This window comes from Ambystoma mexicanum, chromosome 5p, assembly GCF_040938575.1.
Source record: "Ambystoma mexicanum isolate Mex_15411 chromosome 5p, UKY_AmexF1_1, whole genome shotgun sequence".
Taxonomy (NCBI): domain Eukaryota; kingdom Metazoa; phylum Chordata; class Amphibia; order Caudata; family Ambystomatidae; genus Ambystoma; species Ambystoma mexicanum.
In genome coordinates this window covers 1,021,397,972-1,021,420,395 of record NC_090930.1, presented here as the reverse complement: position 1 = coordinate 1,021,420,395, position 22,424 = coordinate 1,021,397,972, and the positions used below count along the sequence as shown (strand labels likewise).

Below are 22,424 nucleotides of genomic sequence, written 5' to 3'. Positions count from 1 at the left end.
ATGGGTGCATTCAGGTAACCAAGCAGACGAAGGACGGGGAGTTTCGGCACCTCTCTCGCTTCCTGCCTTGCCAGACACACTGGAGCCAGAGGTGGGTTTCAGCACTGAAGCCCGCCAAAGGCAAAACTAACAAAAGGGCTAAACCTTAGTAAAACCCAAGAAAGACTTCAAAAGCAAGAAATGGTGGAAAAAGAAGACCGGGGCCATTTTGACAAAATGGGCACCCATGGGTGCTATACTGCAGCTGAGGATTCAGCCTGCTGTAAAAATGCATAATAGTAGGAAAATTAAACCACTGCCATCAGCTATTAAAAGTAGTGAGGGTAACGTACACATTTTTACATGAGTAAGTAGGAAAAGAGGCTACTAAGTAACCCCCCTGTATTTCCACATAAGATGGGGTGTATTGGACCTGCATAGAAAAAACAGGTAAGTATAGTCAATTTCACTTTACTACTCTTGGGAACAGTAGGTTACCCAAGAGAAGGTATTTAAACCTTATGAGAAATCCAAAGGACTTATCTGTGACACTACACTGAAGGTGCTGTGTATCACGATACAAAAGGTAGATGCCTATGGAGTTTGTCAGACTCTAAAAACAAAAGAAACAGAGTCCAAATCCGATCAAAAATACAAGAATGAGAAAAATAGGTCTTGCTCACTCCAGGATAAAAATTAAAATTCCTAAAGTTCAGCAAAAGAGCTGGGGGTCTCTAAGATTGAAGGGAATTGGCACAGAAATTAGAATTCTCCCTAACAAGGACATCCTGCATTTTCCTGGTGCCAGAGGTGCGTCTGAGAATGAGATCCCTCCAATGGGCCCTCGGGACTCGGTCGTCTCAATTCTCAGGCAAGATGTCAGACCTTCTTCAGGAGGTTACAAGCAGGGTAGCGCAGAACCTTCTGTGGTGGACCTGTGAGGACAACATTCTGAAGGGAGAACCTTTTTGGCAGCCGTGGCCAGAGACGACAGTAGTTACGGACACCTCACGGGGTGGTGAGCACACACCAGCGAACTGACAGTCAGCGTACGTTGATCTCTATCGGAGTCCAAACTACACATAAATCTTTTGGAACTGAGGGCAATCAGACTAGCGCTGAAAGCCTTTCTGCCCTTTGTATAGGGTAAAACACATCCTAATAATGACAAACGGCGCGGTGGCCATGTGCTATCTCAGCGACAGAGGAGGCGTAGGGTCACTACCACTGTGCAGAGAGGCGATGCAGCTCTGGTTCTGGGCAGTTCAAGAGAGTATCTCCCTGTTTGCAGTTCACCTAGCCAGAGTAGAGAACACGGCGGCAGACGCTCTGAGCAGGCAGAGCACAGTCTCCCACAAGTGGGAACTAGCTCAGGAAGTCCTTCAAGAGATCTTCACCGTTTGGGGAACCCCTCGAGTAGATCTGTTTGTGACCAGTGCCAACTGGAAGTGCAAACTGTACTGCTCCAGGGAATTTCCCCCAAGAGGAGTTCTAGGGGACGCGTTCGTAGTGTACTGGGAGTTTCCACTCCTGTAAGTGTTTCCTCATTGTTCCAGATTCGGCCAGGAGGACGTGGTACCTGTACTTTCTGGACATGTCCATCTGCCCTCCAATGCGTCTTCCCCAAAGAGAGGACCTTCTCTCGCGAGAGGAGGGTCGGGTTCTCCATCCACAGGTCAAGACACTCGACCTTCATGCATGGTTTCTGAGAGGTTGAGATATAAGTATTGTGACAGTTAAATCTGGGTCTCCAGATTGGAACCATTTAAGGTTATTTGGCAACGATTTCTGTTTTAGAGCGTTCTATTGAGGAAGAGTCATTCCTTTAATCATACAATTTCACAAGGGGCTCACCAACGTGTTTTCCCCCCCCCCAACTCCTTTTCAAGTCCCGGTTTGGGATTTGAATCCTTTTTCTAAAATGTCTTGTGCTCCTTTTGAGCCCCTTCATTTGCTTCTATTAAAACATCAGTCATTTTAGACAGTTTTACTTGTAGCTCTAACATCAGCATGCAGGGTGAGTAAGTGGCGGGCGTTACCTTGTACACCCCATTTTACTACTTTTTATAGAGACAGGGTTGTTCGTAAGGTAAAACCTTTGTTTCTACCTGAAATAGTCTCTGAATTCCATGTATCCCAAAAAAGAATGTACCAACTTTTATCTCAAACCCTCAACCTGGAAAGGAAAAGGAGAAGCTACATAGACTTGACCCAAGAAGAGGTCATGAGTTTCTATATTTCGCCAAGATGAAAAGATTCGCCAAGATGATCAGCTCTTCATCAGATTCATTGGTCATAGATTAGGACTAGCAGTAACGAAACAAACCCAGTCCAGGTGGATTATTCTGAGCATTGGAGAATGCTTTAGATTAGCTGGGAAAGATCCTCCAGAAGGCCTAAGGGACCATTTTATGAGGGGCACATGGCAACATCTTCTGCCCTACAAAGAGGGATGCCGATAAGGGACATCTGTACGCCAGCCACTTGGTTTACCATCCAGACCTTTGTAAAGCATTACTGTCTAGACTCCCCTTCATCTCAGGAGGGAGAATTGACTAATCGGTCCATGACTAATATTAATTCTGGAAAATTCATTCTCTCACCTCCACAACCAACACTGCTTTGTGAGTCTATCAAAAGATGAGGAATACGTGGGAGGACACAATCCAATTAAAAAACAACTTGCTTACCGCTGGTAACGTTTTTTCGATTGGATGCTCCTCCCACATATTCCTCATCGCCCTTCCCAACCTACCCTGCTGTAGAATTTCCAGGTATTACACTTTACGCTCTTTTGAAATCTTGAAGTCTGATCCGGTATGATACTAAACGGGCAATTCTGCAAAAGGAATACAGGGGAAAAAAGAACTGAAGCCAACGGACGCTGCACATTCTATATATACTGGTGATGACATCGACCTTGAAACAGAGGCCTTCAAGGGACGTTGAGTCGACGGGACAACGCACAGCATCCTCTGCTGAAAAGTAAAACTCTGAAGCAGCTGAAACGGGAAAGGAGATATCAAAAGATGAGGAGTTATGTGGTTGGAACATCCGGTCGAAAGAAGGTTACCAGGGGTAAGTAATTTATGCTTCTAAAATTCTTATTCGCCTTATACTCCTATGTCCCATCACCTTTCCTCAATACTTCTGGGAGTCATTTCAAGGGGACGGGACCCAGGCCTCTTTTGCATAGCACAATAGGGTATTTTCACTTTAAGAGAATTTGTGTTGCATGTCAGAGCGTGGGTAGCCCTGTAGACCCCACCCCCGGTAATACTTGTCTCGGCTTTGACGGGACTAGCTGCATAGCACAGGATCCTGTTTTATTTTGCTGCACACTTCGTTTTCCCCCCAATTTTCCCTCGCCCTTGCCGCCTGTAAACATCCATAGCCCTTTTTTATGACAGATGTAATGGGTTTTGCTGCTTGTTTCTGCTGCAGAAGGCACTAGGTGGCAGAAGACTCCCACATGCTTTGTTTAGAGTGCTTAAGCCCCGAACAAAGGTGGATGGACTGTTAGTTGTATCACGTCTTCTCTCCTCGTTCACTTCGTCGAAGTTGGTCTGTTGGTGGGAAGTCTTTTACAGATAGCCTCCAGAGCGCATCAAAGTTTCTTACGTCAAGGAAGATGTAGTTATGGCTAAGCCTGGCACCCCATACAAGCGGGAGGGACACTAGTCCTTTAGTGGATAGTCACCTCTTCACCGAGACACGCTTTGAGACCATACAGGCTTCTAGCGGTGTACGCACCAAGGTTGTTTCCGAGGCTCTCAGGCTGGTGCTTGCACCAAGGACGTTTTTTCGAGTTCTGGTACTCAGTCCATTAGAAATGAAGTGCTACCTTGGATTCAGTCTCTATTGCTCATGAAGCCTGAGGGTCACCAAACATTTGAAATCTGCTCTGAGGACATCAGACATTTCCGAGGTCCTAGCGGGGCCTATAACTATGTTGAGCAAGTCTCCTCACGTCTCAAGCATAATACAAGAAGCAGGCCAGCACTGCCATGCTACAGGCTTCTAATAGCAAACCACCTTTTACCAGTAAACTGCAAAAAGTTGTCTCAGGGGTGTCGGCACCGAATGAACAAGGTTGCAACCCCCACAAAATGGCAGCTAAACAGTGGGATAGCAAAAACAAACAGGTGATGGCTGGAAGGTTTAGAATTAAACTTAACCTCTGGCATCGCTCTGGGAAACCTTCTAGATATCGTTCTTCGCCTGCCAAGCCATTACAGAAAAGGAAAGACCATATGCCAATCAGGCTTGGTCCCATCCCCAAAAGGGGCAGTCCAGTCCAAACTGCTAGGTCGACAAGAGACCACAAGCATCCCCAAACATGTTTCGGCCTTGTTGAGCCTCATCAGTGAGGGGTTGGTTGGGTCAACAGTGGGATACCAGAGGGGAAATTTCAGTCTCAGTCTCTGTATCTAGTACAGCAGAGTAAATATCTGAGGTATCATCTAGATAATCTCTGGATACTTTATGCTCACAGACACCACAAATACTGCAGCCTCCAACTGTCAGTAAGGCGGATTTTGCCAAAACTACTGGCCACCCATGAACACTTGGCCCACAGCATACTTACTTCTTCACTAAGGTACTGTGCACCGCTGCCTCAGAGGCACCCTACTTGTTACCTGGCACTATCTCTGGCTTGGATCTCGTCGTCCTCTTCCTTGTGGACCCCAAACTCTACTTCCCCTTCTGAGGACATATTTTGTGAACGATTGCAAACAATCATTCACTCTGAACCTATGGTGGGCCAATTCAAGTCATCAGAGAGATTGTTCCACAGGCTTCTCCCATTCACGGTATAAAAGCCCAACTAGCCTAGAGCTTCCATAACTTCAGGTCCAAAAGCTGTTACTTCAATTACGCTTACCAAGTCAACGGTTACTCCTCTGGTTACTTCACCTGCTGAGCCTATGGCCCCATTACCATCTCCACCTGTTCCAAAACCACAAGTACCTGATGCACCTTCGGGTCCATCTCCAGCAAATTAGGCAAAAGATGACAATGACCATGATGGAGAGGAAGAAGATTCTTCCTTGTCTGCAAGGGCCTTCTGCAGCCGAACGAGGGGTCCTATCAGCTGTGCTGTCACTGAATAAATCTGACATATCGGACATTCCGTTGCAAAAGGATGCTTTAGATAAAGCAAAGAAGTTTTGCGAGACGCCACATACCACCCTGACAATTTGGGGTGCGGTCGCAGACTCCTCTGACTGAAGAGGATAAACTTCGAAAATCATATGGTAAAAGAAATTTACAATAATGCTGCGCTTCATCTTCTCCAGGCCAATGCTGATGTCTTATTAGTGTCTGCCCCACACTTCTTTCATTTCTCTGCGGACGAAGAATTCTATGAGAAGAAATCCACTATGAAAAGGAAGGATACAACACAGACACACTTAGAGGAATTTTCTCACCTTCCATCTCTTCCCCTGTTGGGAAAGTTTCTCTCTTAGGCAACTTTTCCTCCATATTCTATGGCACCCAAAACGTTTTTTTTGTTTTTACACCTTGTCCTGACTTTTTGCAGTAAAGTGAAGCCTTCAATTTCACTCCACTGGCCTTTTGCCCATTTGTTATGGGGAAATTGATTAGTCCTTCAGAACATCAGTACTGTGAAACTTTCCATTTTGACTATCTGTTTGGGTAATTTTTTCATATTGCACAACGCATCTTTCAATGTAGTGCCATGGGGATACATTTGTATCACCCTAGACCTACACTCTGGAATTTATGGTTACTTTTAAATGTGCCTAAAGACAAGCTGGTGGCAGCACTTATATTTTCATCATTTAAAAAATATTTTTATTTCACTCACGTTTTCCGCGTTTGGCTACTAACTGACTAGTGCCCTAACGTGGCTGTGCCACAATGTTTGTTTGCCTGTTCTTTGGTCTTCTTTCTGCTTTCCCAGGTCTGAAATTTCCTTCTATGGTCATGCATTTGCCTGAGAGAGCAGCGCTTTTCGCGGATAAGTGCCTTCCATGTGTGTTGGGTCCCTGGAAGTGGGTTGGCACTGTCTGGTCCGAATCCACATACTGGTGCCATTATTTCTGTGTGTGTAGACCAACAGTGGTCCCTGATTGGATCATTGCTTGAGTGCATGTGTGGGAAAGATTGTTCCATTGGAAGGCTGAAGTTTCTGCATTCACTTGATTTTAGAATAAGAAGTGTAGTCCTGCAACCATTCCGTCACATCAGAAGAGGAGCCAAGTATCCTGTGTAGCTGTGCAGATGGCAGAAGAACAGAGGAAGAATCCTGAAGAGGCGGCATGATAAATTCTTGCTGCTGCCCTGGTGGAGCCCTGTCTGGCTACTGATCTCAGAAGACCCTTGCTTTGGACTGGCGGGAACAACCATTCTCGAAGTTTTCTCGCGTTACTGCAGCCTGGAATCTTCAGAAGTGTCCTTGGGCCCAGCAGTGGGCTGACCAACTTCATTTTTTGCTACCGTGCCAGAAGCATCACCGTTGCACGTTTTTACCTGGAACTTTGGAGTTCTCCAGCTAGTCCCATAAGTCGCTGTCCTGCAAAGTTTCAACATCCCAGCATCAGATGGCCCAGAACTGGAAGGCTTCCTTTGACCGAGACTACTGAGATGCCTGCTGCCGCTGTGCGCAGTGACCATCGCTGGAACCGGCCATTCCCCGTCTGATAGTGTCCAGAATAGGCCTGCATTGGTGCCTGCTGCCTTCTGGACCCAACTGGAACTTCGCTTGCACCTGCAGCTCCTGGGCATTTGCTACTGGATCCAACATTAGGAACACCTACATCCAGCAATCCTCCTTCGACCTGCCAAGTCTGGGGGGAGGGGGGGGAGAGGAATTGAGTATGGGTGCAGAGTAGTCTGCAGACTTATCGGTGCCCCATCTCCTTCATAGTAAAGTGTGGGAACAATATTGATTTGTTTGAATATACTTTGCTTTTACAACACATGTTGCAAAAGCCCTCCAGAAGATAGAAAAGTACTTCACTCACCAGTAAACTACATTGAAAGTATTCTGGACTGATCTTCACATTCGCTGGAACATTTACATTTTCCCCCAATCTACAAAAGTACTTGTAAAGTCCAACCCAAAGTTGAATGAGGCCATGTGCACAAAGGTTCACAAGTTAGGGTTCCTATTCCTGTGGACTGTTGGTGTAATTGTTACCTACTTCCCTTACCTTTCAGGGTTTGGGGGCCGGGGGGTTGCGGGGGCTGTACAGTTTACTCTAACTGTGACTGTGTTTTATAATTTTAGTATTGTGTGATGACATTACCTGTTTGATACATTTTTCTAGTGTGTTTCTTTACCAAAAATAAATATATTATTTTTATACGTACTCTCATAGCGTGCTTGCTGTGTGGACTCATTGTGGACCCTTGGTACAACTCACCTCTCCTGAGACTTCGCCTTGACCACTCTCCATGTTACCTTAATTGGTTTGCCTAAGTGTCATGATCTCTGCTTCCAAAAGGTCAGGGTTTTCCCAACTCCCTTGGAAGCAGATCCATAACCCAGGTTCCGAGTGCCAACCAGTCCCAATTGGGACCTTTTGGACCCAGTCCTGGCGCCAGTGGCACCAGGCTCATAAATATGCCCAGTCCCAGCGCTGGAAGCGCCGGGCTCATAATGCTTGGGTGGACTTACCTGCAGCAGACCATGCTGCTTACTTGCCTGCCAGTTGAGCCTCTGATCCTCTTCTGTTTGGAACTACTTTTCCTGTTGGGTGGGGCAGGAGCCACTCCCTAGATTCAGAACACTGGAACTCTTCTGGAAAGCAGGAACTCTTTTCTTACCTAGGCGTGGCTGTGGAAGGAGACACCTAAGCACTACAGGAGGCTATTTAAACCACACCCGGTGGATGAATCTTGCTTTGCGTTATTCTGCATCCTCTGCAGCAGAACGCTCATCGTGTCTTCTGCATCGGATCCTGGGCCTAAGGAAAAAGGCTTACCATCCTGAATCCAGTCTTCAGCAACACCTATAAAGACAAGAAAGAACAGGTTAGCATTCCGGCATCTGAAAGACAAAGGCTTACCTACTCTTCGTGCGCTCCGGAGGTCTTCACACTGCATTCCGGCATCTGAAAGACAAAAGCTTACCAACTCTTCGCACGCTCCGGAGGCCTTCGGCGCTGCATCCCGCATCTGAAAGACAAAACAAGGTGCGTTTAAAGACATTGGGGAACTTTAATACTCACGTGCCATTACTCCTTTCCACATCTAACCCAGTGGGTATTCCGGCACCCTGCAGCCGCTCCGAACTCGTACCTGCAAAATAGAAAGACAGTTAGAGCGCATCGGGAAGCAGGCAACAAGCGCTTACTTACGTGCTTCCAGGCGCTTCTATTCATCACACGGACTCCATCTTCAACTCACTTCAGCCCGTCATCCGCCATCGCCGGAACCCTGCAAAACAAGAGACATCATTACTAAAGACTTTAAAGACAATAGAATTACTCGAAACTTACCGTTCGTGCAGTAAACGACGGACAGCAGTCCTCTGAAGTCAAGAGGCCTGCGCTACCTATCCAGTGAAGAAACTGGTTACAGCACCCTGCCTCGAGGCAGATGGAGAGCTCGGCATTCACTTACCTAAGGTGAGAGCGTTAACCTTTGGGGGTCTACAGGAGAGCAAAAAAGGAAAGAGATAGGGACACCCCAATCACCCCAGTTCATTAATCCCATATTTTCTATCTGCAGACATCTTACTCTTGAAGTCAGGCATACAGTGCACAGAGGTCCATCCCAAAGACCCAACCGGGTGCTACACATCCCCTTTGAAGATACGGTAGTCGCCCAGTCAAGACCGTCGCCTCTGCGAGAATCAGGTGAGCGTTACACTAAGCTCCAAGAGTTTTCCCTGTTCTCTAGAACTAGGGTGGCCACCTAAAGTCTGTTCACCAGGCCAGAGTTTACAAATCCATCTCAACGCTCTACAGAGCTAAAAAAAAACTGTGATTTGTACGTCCAGAACTACCCCTCCTGGGTTGGGGGCAGAATGTATAAATACAGTCAGGGCTAGCATAACATTTCAGGGATTGTTGGACATTTCGTTTGTAACCAGAGGGTATTGCATATCCATTCCTGCAATCCCTTGGTCTTCTCCCCCCTTTTAAAGCTGTCTCTGGCACTCTTTTTCAAGAAATCCTCCATCTCCTACAGCGATCGCGGCGGTGCCACCTCTGGAGAGATGTTCTTGGTTTTACTCTTCTATTTACTGTCTCCCAAAAAGAACTAGGTGTGCTTGTGGATTTTTTTTTTCCTTAATCGCTTTCTACCCTGTGTTGTGCGCTGTGGATCTGAAAGACACTTACGTACATGTTCTGATCTTTGATGTGCACAGGAAATTCTTAGTATTCTATCTGGGTGGCTGTCACTTTCACTACTGTGTCCTATGTTCGGCTTGAATATGGCTCCCAGTGTATTTATGAAATTGATGAATCTAGTGGCAGCTCACTTAAGAGCTCAAGGAGTGCATATTTATCCATATCTTGACAACTGGCTCGGTGGAGCAGAGTCCTATCAACGGGCAAAGACATCGCTCAGTTTATTGCTAGACCTTTTATTTGAACGTATCGGTCAATCAAAGGAGAACTTGCCTGTTCCCGATTCAAGACCTAATGGTTATAGGTTACAAATGAAATTCCTGCAGGGCAGAGTTTTTCTCACAAGAGAGGATTCAAGACATCAAGCTAGCGATCTTTGATTTCTTGAATAGTCAGCGACTCATATTGGTGCTTCCAGCATCTTCTGCATCTCATTGCTGCTTCCATTTTAGTCACGCCTTACACTTGCATCGGTTTGAGGTGCCTGCAGCTTCACCTCGCAGCCTCTTGGGATCAGGAGATAGACAAACAGTGAAAAGAGGATTTCAGTTCCTCCAGAGGTGGCACCAGATCTTCTCAGATGGACAAATGACACAAATCTGCAGAAGTGGGTACCTTTCTATGAGGACCCTCTAGTCCACACCAAAACTTCGGATTTGTCACTCACAGGATGGTGTATGACGTTGGGCCAGTTTCAGGCACATGCCATGTGTGGTCATGGGAAGAAAAGGTTTTCCACATAAGCATGTTGGAGTTATTGCCCTTTTTCAAGGTGCTGAAGTTTTTTCTGTCCATCGTACAGAATTCCTCAGTTCTCATAAGGATCAACAGTATGATGGCCATGTTTTATGTCCACAAGTCGGGAGAACCTGGTTATCCCTCGCCCCTTTGTTGACTATCGCTTCAGATTTAGGAATGGACCATTCACCACCAAATATCCCTTCAAGCGGTTCACCTAGTCAGAGAATTCAACATGCGGGCAGGCAATCCGAGTCGCCTCTCTCTACAACCATGAATGGGAAATCGAGAGGGTCAGCACTTCAGGAGAGTCTTTTACTTGTGGGGTTTCCCTTGGGTGGACCTACTTGCAACCATAGAGAACTACAAACATCACCAATTTGCATCTCTGATGGGGTCAGATGCCGCCTTTTTAGGAGATGGTCTCCTGATTTCATGGGATCACGGGAATTGTTGTGTTCCCTCCAATCCCTCTCATTCCAAGAGGCCTGTAAAAATTCCAGAAATCCCTACTCGTTAGTATTGATGACCCTGGACTGATCCACTTGCATTTGGTATTCAGAACTTTTCAGTCTCAAGATGGCCTGCTTTTTTCTCCTTCTGATATCACAATATTGTCTAAGCCAACAGGGGGCCGGATATTGCACCCCTCACCTCTATCGATGAGCTTGTCAGCCTCGTACCCGAGAAGATGGCATTTTCTCATTTTGTTTTATCTGATGAGAACTTACCAGTTATACAGGCTACCAGGGAAACTACGAGAAGTCAATAGTGGACTCTTTTACTAGTGGGTTCTTGAGCGTTCACTTGACCTGATGCATACATCCCTAGACAACATGTCTTTCTTTCCTACCCAACTTCCTCCAATTTCCACATCTAATCCCATTTTAGAAGACATTCGGTCTTCTTAGTCTTCATCACCGGTAACCAGGCCTCACCCTTTGTTGGACCTCAAAGTGGTGCTGACAGCTTTATCCCAGAAGCTGTTTAAACCAATGTCCACCACAAACATCAGGTAGTTATCTTGGAAAACTGCCTTCTTAAAGGCGGTAACGTCGGCCAGGAGGATCGGCAAAATTCAGGCTTGATCTGCTTAAGAACCCTATACGTTTTCTTTAATAAGGATAGAACCCATCCTAAATTTTTGCCCAAAATGGTTTCCTCGTTTCACATGAATCAAGAAAGCATCCTACATACCTTTTTTTTTTTTTTTTTTTCTCCTTCATTTTCCTCAGACTGCGAGAGGAAATAATGTTGGACTCTGGATAAGAGATGTGGCCTCAAGTTTTACCTACAATATTCTAAAAACTTTTGAAAGTCAGACAATCTGTTTATTTACTTTGATGCTTAACAGCCGAGTTTCCAAGCTTCTGAAGTTCTCCAGCATGGGGTCTGGCATGGATTCACATGCTCATGAATATTCCCCGTCGTCAGGCTGGGAATCCTCGGTAAAGAAAAAACCAGTATCAGTTTCGTTTCTGATCTGTCTTTCGTAGTAATAACCAATCACTGGTCTCTGCGTCATACTGACCACAGCCAATGACTGCCCTCTACCTAAGCACCGCCTCTGGCAGCCATCTTCAGATTATTACCGCACGTTCATGTGTTGGGATCCTCGTGCTATTGCTCTCGAGCGTTAGTGCATTTTTTTTTTTCACGTTTTTTCTCAAAAACTTCGTTTTTTCGGTCAAAAGAGCCTCAAGCTCCACCGACTCTCCATCCGATCAACGGGGACCCGTGTCGGATTCGTCTGCGCCCCTCAAGGGTCAAGATTTCGTCGAGCTACGCTTTTGGAGGACTCCAGAAGCTTCTCAGGCCCGGACATGGCCCAGGAGAAGGGAAGCTCGACGCCCGGAAAGCTGTTCAGGATCTGCCCTGGATGCCAGCTGCAGAACGTCTTTAAGGAGGACGAACACTCCTTTTGTCTCTACTGCTTGCATGAGGACAAGACGCACGTGGAGAAGGACTGTGCGTTTTGCGGCAATATGTCGGAGCGGACCATGAAGGACCGCCATCAACGTCTCGCCAACTGGCTGGAAGGGAAGAGCCCGTCAGGCGAGAAGAAGAGGAAGAAATCCGAGCGGTCTTCTAAGACCTTTGAGGACGCCCCGGCGACGGGGGTCCAACACAAGGCCAAGCACCGCGAGTCCGCTGGCACTGGGAGCACCGAACGGTTGGGCTCCACGGGCGCCAGGCAGGGCGCACCCTTCCCGGCACCTTCAGCCACGACCCAACGCTCTGGGTCGGGTAAGAGGAAGGGCGAGCACCCGGCGAAGCTCCTGGAGAGGCCCCGGTCGAGCTCGAAGGCCCCATCGGAGGGGGAGCGAGGCAGTGTCCCCCCCCCCCTCCAGGATAAGGCGGTGAGCGCACCTAAGGTGGTGAAGGCCTTAATCCATCCGGCCAAGCCCTCTATCGATACTGTCGCGGCGGCCCTGGCTCAGCCTGTGGAGGCTACACCAGTGGTTGCGACCTCGGGGCTCAGAGTCTCCCTGCCACCTCGGAGGGAGTCCTCTTTTGTGCCCATCGATAGGACCCCCGTGAAATCCCCGGCGGGGAAGAAAAAGGGGGGGCAGGGCGTCGTCGTAGATTCGGCCTCAACCTCGGAGGAAGAGCTGATTGAGGTCTTAAGCCACGGCCTTGGCGTGGAAGAAGACCGGCCCGTCGGGATGGATCCCGACGCAGGTAACGACGACATCGTCGAGGGCGCCGACGGGGCCCCTGAACGCCCGTCGGATTCCCCTCTGCCAGCGCCGCAAGACAACTCGGCGGCCATTTTGTTGGCTATACAGTCCTTATGTTCAGAGATAAGGACGAGACTACCGTTGCCGACGGAGGAACCTCTCCCGTCGGGGGATCCTGAACCGGGACCTTCTGGTGTTCCCCCGCCCAAGAAAAGGATGATTCACCCTCCACCTCCTTTTCAGCCGTCGCGACCCGTCCAGCCCTCCTCCCCGTCCACCTGAGGGGATGATACGGGGACTGACACGGCAGCGATGGGTACGGACGACTAGGTATACGACGAGGATCTACCGTCGTCACCTCCCACCAGGGCTTCTCCGCCCGACGAGATTGGATCGTTCCACTCCATGATCGCCAGGGCATCCGAGCTTTTCCAACTCTGCCCTGAGGAGAAGAAAAGGGAAGGATTCCTTTATCAACGGCGCGAGGCCAAGAGGAAGACGGTCCTCGCGGTGCCTCTACTGGACGACATTTGGGATGAGGGCCTCGCCCTCCTCAAGAACCCTTCCACGACGCCAGCTAGAAGAGACCGGTACGAGAAGAAGTACCGGGTCCCGGACACGGCCCCCCTGTGCCTCCGGGCGCAGCCTACCCCGGACTCCGTCGTCTCCGCGGCGGCCAGGAAGAAAGCGGGGGGGGGGTGCGGTCTCCACATCGACTTCCCCACCGGACGGCGATGGAAAGAAATTGGACACTATGGGACGCAGGGTCATCTGTCGTCTGCAGCGACGACGATTAAAGCGGCAAACGCCTTGGCTATCGTGGCCCGCTACGACAGGGAGCTATGGTACAAACTGGCTCCCCTGCTGGACTTCCTACCGGACGACAAGAGGGCGGATGCCCTGGAGATCCTACAGGAAGGTGAGGTGGCGTCGGACCACGCCATCACTATTGCGACGGACATCGCCGACACTGGGTTTCGCCAGTTGGGCAACGGCGTGTGCCTTAAGCGGCGTGGATGGCTCAAGGCTACGGACTTCCGTCAAGATGTACAGACCAGAGTCCTGGACATGCCGTTAGATGGGAACAACCTGTTTGGGTAAACAGTGGACGATTCCCTTCAGGCCATTAAAGCGGACACTGAGACGGCCCGGGCCCTTGGGGTTCTGCAGCAACGACGGACGCCCTTTCGGAGCAGCGGAGGGAAGGGCGCCTCCAAAGGTTCCGCCGGCGGTTTCTCCACCTACCGTCAATCGGCCCGCTCGTCGTCTCAGGAGGCCTACAGAGGACGAGGCAAGTCTGGCGGATCCCGCCGTCGTCGCCAAGGAGGTCAAGACGGCAAAGCCTCGTCGAAACAGGATTGAACCGGCCGTGGGGTCGGGCCCCCACCGAAGCACCCCGGTGGGAGGCCAGCTGGCGAGCTTCGTCAGCGTTTTCGAGTCCATCTCCACCGACCGTTGGGTGCTGGACGCCTTAGCCCGGGGCCACGCGCTCGAATTTCAAAGAAGGTGCCCGCGCGTCCCCCCCCCCATGGCCAGGAAAGAGCTTCACGTCCCTCAGCTTCTCCTGGAGGTAAAGGCGATGCTCAGGAAGGGCGCCATCGAACTCGTCCCAAAGAGGCTTCGGGGCTCCGGAGTTTACTCGAGATACTTCCTCGTAAGAAGAAGACGGGAGGATGGCGCCCCATCCTAGACCTGCGACGTCTGAACAAGTTCATCAAGGCGCAGAAGTTCCGGATGGTCACCCTCCAGCACGTCCTGGGGCAGCTGGAGGAAGGAGACTTCCTGTCGTCGTTGCATTTGGAGGATGCCTACTTCCATATTCCCATCCTAAAGGGGCACCGAAAATTCCTCAGGTTTGTGGTCCAAGGGCGTCACTACCAGTTCAAAGCCCTCCCCTTCGGACTACGGTCGGCACCCAGGGTATTCACCAAGTGCCTTGCACCGGTGGCGGCGCAATTGCGGCGCGAGGGGATCCACGTCTACCCCTACCTGGACGACTGGCTCATCCGAGCCAAGACGAGGGAGCTCGCCGTGGAGCACACGGCATGGACCGTCCAACTTCTCACGGACCTGGGATTCTCCGTGAACTACGCCAAGTCCCACCTGGTACCCGCGCAAAACGCACTGTTTCTGGGAGCGAAGCTCGACACAGTGTCCCTTCTGGCCTCCCCGTCGGAGGAAAGGACCAGGTCCATCCTGGGCAAGGTACAGCGGATGTTGGTTTCCGACGCGGCCAAGGTGAGGTGCATCAAGTCCCTCCTCGGAATGATGTCTTCTTGCATCTACCTCATTCCCATGTGCAGGCTCCGGATGCGCCCGTTACAGGAGTTCCTGGACGCGCGCTGGATCCAAACGACGGGCGGCTTCGAGGAGAGGATCACACTCGACGAGAGTTTCCGCCGAGCGGTCCGGTGGTGGGGCACCCGCGCGCATCTGACGGCGGGCATGGACTTCCAGACCCCAGACCACCAGGTGACAATTACCACGGATGCCTCCCTGGAAGGGTGGGGAGCGCACACCGAAAATCTGCACGCAAGAGGCCTTTGGCTCCCGACAGAGAAATCCATCCATATCAACGTCCTGGAGCTCCGTGCAGTGTTCTGGGCCCTCAGGTCCTTCCTTCCGTCCCTCAAGGGCAAGGTGGTGAGGATCTTCACCGACAACACCACCACCATGTTTTACATCAGGAAACAGTGCGGTACCAGGTCCCCAGCACTGTCCAAGGAGGCGCAGGACCTGTGGCATTGGGCCGCCGCCCAAGGGATGTTTCTGGTGCCGTTTCATCTGGCAGGGAAAAAAAAAACACCATCGCCGACTCACTCAGCAGGGAGCTGCGCTCGTGCCACGAGTGGGAACTACGGCAGGATCTAGTGGATCGCCTCTTCCGACGGTGGGGCACACCCCAGATCGACCTGTTCGCGACGGCGACGAACTCCAAGTGCCGGAGGTTCGCCAGCAGGTTTCCCCAGGCGAGGAGCATGGCCGATGCTTTCTCGTTCCCCTGGGAGGGCCTGTTCCTCTACGCGTTCCCTCCTTTGCCACTGCTAATCCGGCTCGTCAACCAGCTCAAGAGGTCACGGTGCAGGATGATCCTCGTCGCACCTGCGTGGCCGAGGCAGATATGGTTCCCGGACCTTCTGGACTTATCAGCGTCCCCGCCAATCAAGCTGCCGGTGGACGCGGATCTACTCTCCAGGGAAGGAGGCGCCATCCTCCACCACGACCCGAAATCGCTGAACTTGCAGGCCTGGCTCCTGCAGCGCTAGAGTTTGGAGGATACGACATACCGGCCGACTGCAGAGAGGTTCTTGCAAAGGCCAGGGCGTCCTCGACTCTTAAATGCTACGGACACAAATGGAAGAGGTTCTCTGTCTGGTGCCACGCACAGAAGATTAACCCTCTATGGATTACGGCTCCCCAGGTACTGCCGTACCTGCTGACGCTGGCCAAAGCTGGACTGGCACACGCGTCCATCAAGATTCATCTTGCTGCGATCTCCCGATACACCAGAACCACGGGCCGGACGTCCTTGTGGTCTCATCGTCTGGTGAAAGAGTTCATGAAGGGACTGTTCAGATCGTTCCCGCCGGTGAAGGCTCCGGCCCCGGCGTGGGAGCTCAACGTGGTGCTGACCAAGCTCATGGGACCTCCGTTCGAGCCTCTGCACTCGGCCCCGTTGAAGTTTCTGTCGTGGAAAACAGCGTTTCTTGTGGCCATCACCTCCGCACGACTGGTGGGAGAGATCCAGGCCCTTTCCTGCAAGGCCCCGTACTTGACTTTTCACGACACGAGGGTAGTGCTCAGGACGCACCCCTCCTTCATGCCCAAGGTACCGTCGGACTTCCATCTCAACGAACCCTTGGTGTTGCCTGTGTTCTTCCCGTCGCCGGCTGAGAGGACTTTGCACTCGCTGGATGTGGCTAGAGCGCTGAAGTTCTACGTGGACCGCACGAAGCGTTTTCGGAAGACGTCACAACTCTTTGTGAATTTTGGACCTGTCAATCAGGGAAAGGCTCTCTCGAAGGCTTCCATTTCCAGATGGCTCTCCGGCTGTATCATGTACTGTCATCGGTTGGCAAACCGACCGCTGCCTGGCCGTCCGAGAGCCCATTCCACCAGAGCGATCGCAGCCACCACGGCGTTCCTTTCTGGTGTGCCCCTGCTGGACATATGCAGGGCTGCTACGTGGAGGTCGACGCACACCTTCACAAAATTCTACTGCGTCGATCGGGATTCCAGGGAGGAGTCCAGGGTCTGCCAAGCAGTGCTGCGCAACCTGTTCGCCTGAGGTGAGCCTGGTGAGGAGGTAAGATGCTTAATGTTGGGTTTGATGTAATGCTTAATGTTGAGCCTTTGCCACCTCCCGTGGTTGTGCATGTGTGTACTGCTATGTATTCTTTATTCATGAGCATGTGAATCCATGCCAGACCCCATGCTGGAGAAGGTACAAGTTACTTACCTGTAACTGTTGTTCTCCAGCATGGGTCTGGCATGGATTCACATGCGAACCCTCCCGCCTACCCCTCTGCGGCTCTTCACTTGGTCATACTGCCACTTCACGTGCTTCCAAATCTGAAGATGGCTGCCAGAGGCGGTGCTTAGGTAGAGGGCAGTCATTGGCTGTGGTCAGTATGACGCAGAGACCAGTGATTGGTTATTACTACGAAAGACAGATCAGAAACGAAACTGATACTGGTTTTTTCTTTACCGAGGATTCCCAGCCTGACGACGGGTAATATTCATGAGCATGTGAATCCATGCCAGACCCATGCTGGAGAACAACAGTTACAGGTAAGTAACTTGTTCCTTACTGTTGCCCGATTAATCTTCTCTTGCATTGGGGAGGTGTACAAACTTAAAAAGGGCTTGCACGCAAAGGCGGTTAGTGCCAAAGCTACTGTGATTGCTTTTTAGAGGAATATCCAATGAATTGTCATTAGCAATGCTGCTACCTGGTCTCTCCCCCCCCCCCCCCAACCGATTTTTTCAAGCATTACTGCATGGGCACAACTGCCAGGTCTGATGTCATATTTGGGCAGGCGGTTCTACAAAATGTTTGACTAAGACTAGCTTCCAACCTCCTCTGGTTAAGAAAAAGTACTTCATAGACCTGTTGCATCATATGCCCTGCCCACCGTCCCCCTATGAATGAAGCGTTAGGCAACCTGTGTAGCGTCTCCAAGGACCGATGGGTGTTGCTGTGGGGCAGGGTCAGTGGGGCTAGCCACGCCCTCCACCACATAACACAAATTAACTTAAAAGGAAATGACATCTTTGTGCTGTGCAAACAATCCCCAGTCCCATCCCCTTGTATGGACAAGGAGTACAGAAGACACTACCGTGAGTAGTCACTATTTCTGTTTTATTACTACTCAGGATTCCTCTTTGCAGCATGGCCAAAGAGGACCAGGACATTGGCGAAAGTAAAAATGACTCATTGTAGTGACTACTGTGCTCCTAGTCCATAGACCCCCTTCCTCCAGCAACTTTTCCTTTGTCCTTTGCTTGAATAGTTTTGTATCCAATCTAGGGCAAAGAAAATCCAACAAACTAAGGAGGCAATTTTTGCCAAAGAAACTACTGACTTTGCTAAACAGGAAGGTTCCCCAGTCTTGGGTTTCAGAATGGCAATATCCAATTTAGCACAGATAGAGTGGGTCCATAGAGCAGGAGAACAGTAGGGACTATGGTGAGTACATTTCTTATTCCTAGGTTCTCACTTATATTGGATATCCACTATGAAAACAAACTGACCATCTAAAATGGTGATGATGTGAATATCATTGTGGGCATTGGAGTTAATGATGTAAGGAGTCATTCAACATGCCCTTGGTTGACACCAATAAGAAAAACAAGATGCATTCACTTGCCCTGCATCACCGGGTCCTCTAGTTTGCAGGTGTGGAAAAAATATGACTCCTCAGCATGTGTGTCAATGAAATATACCTTAAAACCCATTGTAACAGGTTAGTATTACTTTCTACTCTGTTGCATGAGAAATATCTAATTGTTGCACTGTTGATTGAACCTCTTGAAAGGAGAGAGATACTCTCGAAATAGAATTTTCCAGGAAGGCTTGTGCTTCATCTTTTAAAATGGCATTCGACAAATGACATTGCCCTTACCTTCTTCTCGCTGCAGAAATACCGATACCAGAATGAAGACAGCGGTATGTCTGTGCCTTCAGAGCCAAGTAGCCCTCATAGTAGTGCACGCAGTCGCTCTGCATCCCCAGATGATGTTCTTGAACGTGTGACGGCAGATGTAAAAGCATATGAGAGGGAGAATGTGGATACATTTGAAGCTGCTATGAAAGCCAAGCACAGCCTCGTCTCTGAGCAGAATAATGGTAACCCAATAGTCTTTTTAATTATTTTAAATGTTCTTATTACTTAACTAGAGTATACTTGTCTACTCAACTGCCAACCAATACATCTAGTGCAGCAAGCTTCAAGCCATTCAATTAAAAGAAAGGTAGATGATCCTAACTCAACTTTGATTTGACTTTTAAGAAGTGTTTACATTTTTACTCTAATTTTTTTGCCTAACCTTATTTTTTATGACATGCTCACAAGTAAAGAAACACAAATGGTTATGGTCTTAAAAAGAGAAGGATACAGTATAACATTATTCATTCAATTTTTTTACTGTCATTTCCATTACCAAATGAAACCAGTAGATAACTGTTTTATATTGAAATGACTGGGCTTACTGCAAAGCTTGTAAAGTGCATCACTCTGGATCTTCTAATCAATTTAAATGCTGGGGCCTTACAAATGTTTGTGGTCTAGATGCTGCGGCTGTGGAAGCCTGAGACACACAAAGTTGAGCACAAAAGTGCTGTGTGCTATCGGTCTGGCTTCTGGGTACAGACTACTGCAACGTCCTCTTTGCTGGCACCAAGTTATTCAAACAATGCACTCCGAGCAGCCCTTAACATCCCTAAAAGAGAACACATTTCTGCTGCCAGGTGATCAGTTTCTGATGTTTGTCAATCTGCTTAGATCACATGCTGCGCATAGTCAGACATCCAGTGGTAACCACAGAGTATTGCATTTTGTCTTTCGAGAATTGAAAGGAGACGTTGACATGGGCGTGCCTGTAACACTATGCCTATGTGACGTGTACTGTAACCAAGATCCCTCACACGAAGAGGTCCCTCAGATTGTTTTATTCCGGCCGGATAACTGGTCACCCTTATGCAGAGTTCGTAAAGAACATTGCTATTGTCCAACGACCTTTGGTCGAATTATTCTATAAAGATATTTAATATCACCCCTTCCGTCCCTTGTCTTGACGGCTGTTCCAGCTTCCGCCGAAGACCTGCGAGATTCGACGGAAGGTGACCCTGTCTGCGTTGCCTTTTGCCGGCCTATACGGTAGGGAGAGTGGGGTCGGGTGGACATTTCTTTTCAAACTGAAAATGCCTTTCCCTTTCTTCCCCCTTTCCCAGTTGGTCTTAGTCACTCTGTGTAACCTCAGCTATGGAGAGGACTCCTTTAGATTTTGCCCTATTTGTAAGAGCAAATTCCCATGGAAGGATGAGCACAGACGGTGTAAACGGTGCTTGCCGCTCAATCATAAAGAGGAAGTGTGTGCGGCCTGTAAGCTCCTCCGCCCCAAGACTAGAGCCTAGAGTAAAACGGTGGGTGGCCTACGGTATGTCCAAGGCCGGGACTTCTCCCACTGCCGCCACCACCGGAACATGAGCCCATTGAAGATGAACCTATTGAAGGCTGGGGGCAGGACTCAGATGTGGGTGACCTTCAACCATGGCAGTCCCCAGAGACATAGGACAGATATTCTGGCCTTGGACTCTCCTCAGAACACCCCTACAAGAAATCCTTCTATTGATGATCAACTAACATTTAATGTAATGTTAAGTAAAGCAGCTGATCACCTTAAAATTGCCACTGAAGAGGCAGTACCTGAAGCCGACTTCGTTGAGGATATACTCAGAGAAGCCGCCAACCAGCCAAGCCATCCCTCTACTCAATTTGATTAAAAAACGCCTTGCTCCATCTTGGTCTACATCGGCTCTCACGAGAGGTGTAAACCCAAGAATTGAAAAACTCTTCCGCCCCTCTCCATCAGACCCACTATATATTAGGTCATTCCACCCCAGATTTTTTGGTAGTCGCTACCACAAGGAAAAGGGCAGGGGTTCCTTTATCAACAGGCAAGGCTCCCCCTGACAAAGAAGAGAAAAGGCTCTATGCCCTGGGTAAGAGGGTTACCACAGCGGCAGCCTACTCCACATGTATCGCCAATAACACCACTCTATTGGCCAGTTACGCAGATGCGCAATGGGCTTTAATACAAGAAGGCCTACAAGAGGCTCCACAATCTCTACAGACCCACCTACTTACCACAGTCTCTGAAGGTAGGCAAGTTAACCAGAATATTTTAAAGAACACTTTGGATTCTGCCGAGACAGCCAACCGAGCCCTTGCTCAGGGCATTCACGTCAAAAGACACGCGTGGATTCGAAATTCAGGTTTTAAACCTGAAACGCAACGTCTCTTATAAACAAACACGTGGAGGAATCCAACTTGTTTGGAAAGGCGGTTGATGAGGCCTTGGAGGTTTTTTCGTGGTCAATGCTCCACTCATCAACGATACCCTTGAGGAAACAACTGGAACTCTACACAGGGAACCAGCGGCGTGGTAAGGGCAGAGGCAAGAACCCGACCCCCCTGCCTCAGGCTCCAAATGACTGGAAGATTCGGGTCCCCTCCTATGCATCTCCGGTAGGGGGCCAGCTGACATAATTCCTGAAAGTATGGGAGGCAATAACCACAGTGCTAAAAACCATAGCCCACGGGTACTGTGTAGAGTTCAATCGATCCCCAAAATACAGACCTCCATGTCAACGAAGACTAACCCAAGAACATCTTTGCATACTTCTTCAAGAAGTCGAGATACTGGAACAAAAAGGAGCCATAGAGATCGTACCTCTATCACAGGTAAAGGAGGGTATTTATTCAGTGTACTTCCTTGTACCCAAAAAGGATCTACCCATGCATCCTGCTCTAGATCTGCGGCCATCGAACAAGTTTGTAAAACCACAAAAATTTCACATGGTCACCCTGCAGGAAATAATTCCTCTGCTCACACGGGGATTACATGGCAACTCTGGATATGAAAGATGCATACGTTCATATTTCTATGTTGCCAGCGCACAGAAATTATCTCGGTTTATGATAGAAAACAAACATGATCAGTTCAAGGTACTACCCTTCGGCATAGCATCTGCACTAGGGGTATTTACGAAGGTACTAGCAGCAGCGGCGGCCTGCCTGTGCAGGCAATCCATTCCAGTTTATCCTTACCTCGACGACTTGCTCATAACAGGAGACTCTTACGAGACATGTCTGTCAAATAGCCAAAAGATGATAGATCTTTTATTCAGCCTGGGTTTCTCTATCAACGAGAGCAAATCCAGCTTAGACCCCAGTCAAGTCAAACAATTCCTAGGGGCTCTAATTCGAACAAAGGACGGCCTCGTCTTCCCCTCCAACGAGAGGGTTCAAAACATGTTATTTCAAATCCCTCACTATGTAGCCAGTCGAGAGGTAACAGTACGCAAGGCTATGCGTCTGCTAGGAATGATGGCGTCATGTATCTACTTAGTTCCTCACGCGTGCCTGCGCATGTGCCCAATGCAGGAGTGGGTAAGCAACCAGTGGTGTCAGGC

At 49.3% G+C, this 22,424-nt stretch overlaps 1 protein-coding gene across 10 annotated transcripts in view; it reads left to right on the top strand.

Annotated features, from left to right (window-relative positions):
* The window catches only part of PRP4K (pre-mRNA processing factor kinase PRP4K), a 1,306,928-nt gene that overhangs the window by 574,975 nt on the left and 709,529 nt on the right, over positions 1–22,424 (top strand). For all 10 annotated transcript variants that reach the window (XR_011274234.1, XR_011274233.1, XR_011274232.1 and 7 more), the window contains one exon: positions 18,869–19,076. Coding sequence is in view for 4 of the 10 variants with exons in the window: in XM_069613497.1 (XP_069469598.1) it covers positions 18,869–19,076 (208 nt within the window). In the remaining 6 variants the exon portion in view is untranslated. The remainder of the gene's footprint in view (positions 1–18,868; positions 19,077–22,424) is intronic.